Below are 6,302 nucleotides of genomic sequence, written 5' to 3'. Positions count from 1 at the left end.
CTTCCTCTCAGTGTGCTTCTCCTCCTTCACCTCCTCCCTGTCTGCTGCTGCTGCTGCTGCTGCTGCTGTACCTCCATCGCCTCCTCCTTCACCGGCTCCTCCCTCGCTGGTGTCTCATCCCGCTGCGCCTTTCCGCCTTCCGGGGAGGCCGCGCTGCACTCCCCCTGGGGCGCCGCAGGCTTGAACTTGTTCAGCTCCAACCTGAGGGTGTCACGGGCACGTGGCTGCGGCAGGGGCGCCTGCCTATCTGGGGCGGGAGGTTTCTCGCCCCCCTGCCAGCAGGCGTCCCACATCTCGATGCTCTGTGCCTGGTCCTCCCTGAGAGGGGGCGGGGAGAGGGGTGCCTCCCCCTCGGGTGTGGCGGCGTCCTCGCTGCGCAGCCTGAGGTAGGGCACGCGCGGTTCCCTGTCCTGGCGGGGCGGCGCGTCCTGCCGCAACGCTGACAGGATCAGGTTCTTGGTGTCGCGCACCAGGCCAGGCCGCACCGGGCTGTCCAGCAGGGCGGGGCTGGGCGTGCGGGGGCTGGGGGACCTCGGGCTGGGACACTTGGGACTTGGTGACCTGTGGCCGGGGAACACGGTGCTGGGGGATGCTTTAGGGCTGTGGGAGGCAGCGGAGAAGGGGGCGGCGGCGGTGCGGGTGAGATCGTCGTACAGCAGCACTCTGTCCTTGATGCAGGGCAGCACGCCATCAGGGGCCTCCTCGGGGCTGGCCAGGGGCAGCAGGGGCCGCTCGTGGTCCTCCTCCATGGGGGACGCGGCAGTCTGCTGCACGGGAGACACGGGGCTGGGTACGGGACGGGGCGCAGGCGGGGCCGGGCGCGGCGCGTGTGCAGGCAAGGAGCGCGGCCTGGCGATGCGGCGCTTCTTGGCGGCGGCGTCGGGGGGCAGATGGGGCGGCGGCCCCTCGGGGACGGCCGCCTCTTGCACCGCCAGGTAATAGTTGACGCGGGAGCGCACTGCGCCGCCGCGCCGCGAGCTGCTGGCGCGGGCGTGGCCGCAGGAGCAGGCGCCACTACACTCACACTCGCCGTTTGCGGTGACGCGGGAGCGCAGCAACATGGCGGTGCGCGCCTTGACGGTGCCGCGGGAGATGGTCCCGCCATGGTGGGGCGGCAGGCTGCGGCGGGCGGGGGCGCGCACGGAGGGGCGAGGAGCGGGTGAGGGGGTGGCTGTGGTCGTGGAGGCCTGGGCGGTGGCTGGGGCACGGGAGTGGGCGGGTGCCGAGACAGGACGGGGGGCGGGAGTATCAGTGTGCACGTGGGCGTCAGCCTCCCGCGACATGCGCTGGAACATATTGCGTGCCGCGCGCAGGCGCTCCGTGGGCGCCACGTCCTCCTGGTCCAGGCTGGTCTGTGTGCTCTCGCTCACCAGGCTGGAGGGGGCCGGGGCCAGGGCAGGGGCGCTTGAGGGGCCGGCCACAGGGGCGGCGTCTGCCCGGGGTGCGGGGGCCTGGGTGGCGGCAGAGGAGGTAGAGGGGCCGGGCACAGCCTCAGGGTCCGGGGTAGGGGCTGGGGTAGGGCGGGGAGAGAGGGCGGGCGTGGAGGCACGGCTGGCCTCCATGGCCGCCTTCGTAGGAGGGCGGCGCCGCCTCGTCGCTCCTCGCAGGGCGTGTCTCCCGGAGCGTGGAAGTCTTCTTGCGGCGGCGGCCGCGCTTAGCCATGCGGCTGGCGCGCTCAGCAGCGTCACGTGGGGCACGAGCGCCGCCGCGAGGCGTGGGCCGGGGCGTGGAGGGCGCCGAGGAATCGTATTGGAAGGAGCGCATGGAGAGGGAGGGGGAGCTGAGGGCTGGCTGTATTGCGCGCATTGCCGCGCGGCGAGGCGTGCGCAGCGGACCTGCTGGGGAGTCCAGGCCCTCCGGTGCCTCCGTGATGGTCTCCGGGGCCATGCTCACGCCGTGGCCCTGCACATGGGCGCGAATCACCTCCGGCTGTGGCGGCGCAGGCAGGGAGGAGCGGCGTATGTGGCCAGGCAGGGTGGCGGTCATGGGACGGGGGCGGTTGGTGGCGGCGGTGGTGGTGGTGGTGGTGGCAGCGGTGGCGTTGGTGGCTACAGTGGCGGCAGTGGCTGCGTCAGAAGGCCCGCGTCTGTGTGAGGGTCTGTGTTAGCCGCGGCACCGCCAAGAAAACACACACACACACACACACACACACTCACCTGGGGAGCCGGGGGAAGCCGTTTGCGTCCCACAGCACCACCTCCACGCCACGCTCCAGGTCCAGGGAAGCGTGGCGGGTGCGTGTGGGGCGGCCGTCGGGAGTCCACGTCTGGGTGTTGCCACTGCTGCCGCCCTCGTCACCCTTGTCAGGCACCCACGCAGTCACGCCGCCCGGCCGCCGCACCAGCTGGGGGAACAGGCGTTAGCACCACCTGTATACACACGCACCACCTGTATACACACACACACACACACACACACAGAGAGACAGACAGACACACACCTTGAGGTTGTTGCCAGACAGGATGAGTTTGACCACCTCCTCGTAGTCAGGCGGCGGCTCGTACAAAGGCGGATCGTCTGCCGAGGCGTCGAAGATCTCCACGCCGTCAGAGAGGGAGGCTGCAGGGACACCACACACTGACACGCCGCACCACCACACCACACCACACCACACCACTCCACAACACCCCACACCACACCACCACCCCATATCACACCACAACACCCTACCCACACCACCACACCACAACACACACCACCCCACACCACCACACCACAACACACACCACCCCACACCACTACACCACACCACACCAGAAACCAATACAGTAACAATGCCATAGAAATAAGAGATACTTATATAAACTGCAACAAACAAGGTACACCACACACTGACACACCACACCACACCACCACACCACATGACAACCAACACCACACACCAACAGTACCATCGGATAGAAATAGAAGGTGCAGTACATATATAATCAACAATAAAACAAGGTACACCACACCACACCACACCATCACCAACACCACACCACACCATCACCACCAACAGTACCATTGGATATAAGCAAGAGGGAATTACTACAGTGTCCACCACCACCACCACCACGTCACTCTACACATTCTCACGGTCCAGGTCACACTTCTACCACCATTTCTAACCCTATTTCACTCTATCGGAAATCAATAATAACTTCACGACAGAATTTAGGTCAGGTTAGGTTTGATTTGGTTAGGTTAGGTTAGGTTAGGTTGGGTTTAGTTTCCCCAGCCTAAAACCCCGCTTTCCCAGGAGGTCCCCAAGCTTGTTAGACATAGGGAAGAAGAAATGTAAGATAGGGTGTATTGATTGAGGCTTCAAATTTACCACGAGGTACAGACAGAAACCACAATGACGCAAGGTACAAAATAGCTACTTTAATCACCAAGCCAACCCTTTCACAAGCCAGCCATTGACCTTGCCATCCACATTAATGGTATCAACTGTTCTCCCATTTCCTCTTACCTTCCCGGCTGTTCCTCTCACCACTCCTCCTTTCCCTGTGTCCGCTGTTGTTTGAATGCATCCTCACTCGAAACGTGTTAGATAGAAGGGCGAACATTATCAGGATAACAGCTGAGGAGAACAAGAAAAGGAGAACAAGTGAACACGTAAAAAAAAGAATATACACACTTACAAACATGGATAAACACACACACACACACACACACACACACACAGCTTGGTATATACACAAAAGGAAAACACACACACACACAGGTAAAAAGGTAAACAAAACTAACAGACAAACACACACATACACAACTAAACATGTAGAAAACCACACACACACACACACACACAGACACACTCACTAATCATAGCTAGGAATGAGATGAGAGTGGACCATCCATGCGGTCCTCCAGACATTAAATTATTCTTCTGAGGGAAATAGTAGTTTGGCGTGTTCTGATACCACCAAGCTGCGTCCTGCGGGGTGAGGCTCTTGTTCCCGGGCCCCAAGTAGCAAGAGGAAGGTTCATCGCTACCGTCACCGCAGTGGTCAAAGCCGTCACAGCCCAACATCTTCGGAATACAGCGATGATTCTGACAGAGGAAATCCGTGACGGGGTAGCAAGCTGTGAGAGAGACGGAAGAAAGGGAGAGGTGACATACACACTGCGTATACTTGTACCCCACACATCTACACTTCACTCCAGCCCTCCAAAACATACCAATGCCCTCACCCAGAAAAAACACAACACTCCAATACCACAAAACACGCCAGAACACACTCAAACACCACAAAACACGGCAGAACACACTCAAACACCACGAAACACGCTAGAACACACTCAAACACCACAAAACACACCAGAACACATCATATATCACAAAACACACCAGAACACACCCAAATAACACCCAAAGCAAACCAGAACACACTCAAACACCTCAAAAACACACTCAAACAGTACAAAACACACCCAAACACCTAAAAACACTCCAGAACACACGCAAACACATCCAAAGCATACCCCAGCACCACAAAACACACCAGAACACACTCACACATACCCGAACACCCCAAAAGTAGACTAGAACACACTCAAACACCACGAAACACACTCAAACACCACGAAACACACTCAAACACCACAAAACACACTCAAACACCACGAAACACACTCAAACACCACAAAAAACAAACTGAAACACCATAAAACACACTCAAACACCACAAAACACACCCAAAACACCCCAGAAACACAGGCCTTCCCACTCCACACCCTCCGACCTCCCCACACACAGATCCACTCACTTCCAATGTAACTGTAGGCGGAATAGACAATAGCAAGCTTGGACTTTTGAGTGAAGGCGCCCCGCAGTCTGACGTAGAAGCCAGTGTCAGCCGCCGATCCGTGGTCATTCCCCTTCGGCGCCTTCCCTTTTCCAGCCACCACCGTCTCCATCAGGTAGTCCCGGCTGGTGAGGCCCTGACGGATCTCCAGCTGCGACCCCGCCACTAGAAGGAAGTTTAAAGTGTGTGTGTTAATTTCTCCGTCTTCTGCTGATTCGAAATAAACTCTACTGCACTCGAAATACTTAAAAACACACCCATACGCACTCAAAACACACTCAAAAACTCATCTTGAACACCCAAATACAAGCAAACGCATTCAAGCTATACCCAAAACACTTCAAACCCCCAAATACACACTCTGATCCTCAAAACCCACTCAAATGCAACAAAACACACCAAAACACACTCAAATACACATAAACGTGCCCACAAGAGCATTCAAACACCACAAAACACACTCAAATACCACAAAACACACCAGAACACACTCAAACACATCCAAACCACACCAAAAAACACACTCAGATACCACAAAATATACCAGAACACTCAAACATCACAAACACTCACAAAACACCGCCTAACAACACCCACAAAACACACCCACACTCACACACCCAAAACACACGCAAACACACACCAAACACACCCAAAACTCACAAAACACCAGAACACTCAAAACACACCAAAATACCCAGGAAACACATCCAAACACACCCACACACCCACATCCACCTCAAACACCGCCCAAACACACCCGAAACACACACACACACACACAAAACACCAAAACACACTCAAACACACCTAAAACCAACAAAACACACCCAAAACACACACAAAACGCACCCAAACCTCCCCTAACACACCCACACACACATCCAAACCCACAAACACACCCACAACCCACCCTGAAACACACCCAAACACACCATACACACCCAAACACCCCAAAACACACACAAACACACACACAGACATACCCCAAACACACCAAACACACACACACACACTAAACACACCCAAAACACACACAAACACATGCAAACACACAAACACACACCCAAACACACCAAAACACACCAAACACACCCAGACACTAAACACACACAAAACACACCCAGACACACCCAAACACACAAAACGCACCAAAACACCCCAAAAACACACCAAAACACACCCAAACACACCCAGACACACCCAAACACACAAAACACACCAAAACACCCCAAAACCCACCAAAACACTCCTAAAACGCACCAAACACCCCAAAACACACCAAAACAAAAACGCACCCAAACACACCCAAAACACACCAAAACACACCCAAACACACAAAACACACCAAAACACCCCAAAAACACACCAAAACACCCCAAAAACTCACCAAAACACCCCAAAAACACACCAAAACACCCCAAAACACACCCAAAACACGCGAAACACCCTTCAAAAACACACGTACACATCCACACACACTCACCCACATCCTCAAACTGCACCAGGCGG

General features: G+C 56.4%; 1 protein-coding gene across 1 annotated transcript in view; it reads right to left on the bottom strand.

Annotated features, from left to right (window-relative positions):
- Positions 1-6,302, bottom strand: part of LOC123519965 — an 11,554-nt gene continuing 5,252 nt past the window's right edge. The window contains exons 8-15 of the mRNA XM_045281723.1: positions 6,277-6,302; positions 4,752-4,955; positions 3,805-4,068; positions 3,455-3,565; positions 2,441-2,559; positions 2,157-2,344; positions 1,524-2,086; positions 1-1,429 (exon numbers count right to left, since the gene is read on the bottom strand). The exon at positions 6,277-6,302 is cut by the window's right edge and continues 142 nt beyond it. Of these exons, the coding sequence (XP_045137658.1) occupies positions 27-1,429; positions 1,524-2,086; positions 2,157-2,344; positions 2,441-2,559; positions 3,455-3,565; positions 3,805-4,068; positions 4,752-4,955; positions 6,277-6,302 (2,878 nt within the window). The 3' untranslated portion in view covers positions 1-26. The remainder of the gene's footprint in view (positions 1,430-1,523; positions 2,087-2,156; positions 2,345-2,440; positions 2,560-3,454; positions 3,566-3,804; positions 4,069-4,751; positions 4,956-6,276) is intronic.

This window comes from Portunus trituberculatus, chromosome 7 (genome assembly GCF_017591435.1).
Source record: "Portunus trituberculatus isolate SZX2019 chromosome 7, ASM1759143v1, whole genome shotgun sequence".
Lineage (NCBI taxonomy): Eukaryota > Metazoa > Arthropoda > Malacostraca > Decapoda > Portunidae > Portunus > Portunus trituberculatus.
Note: the sequence above shows the minus strand (reverse complement) of the source record. Positions and strands in the feature narration are given on the sequence as shown.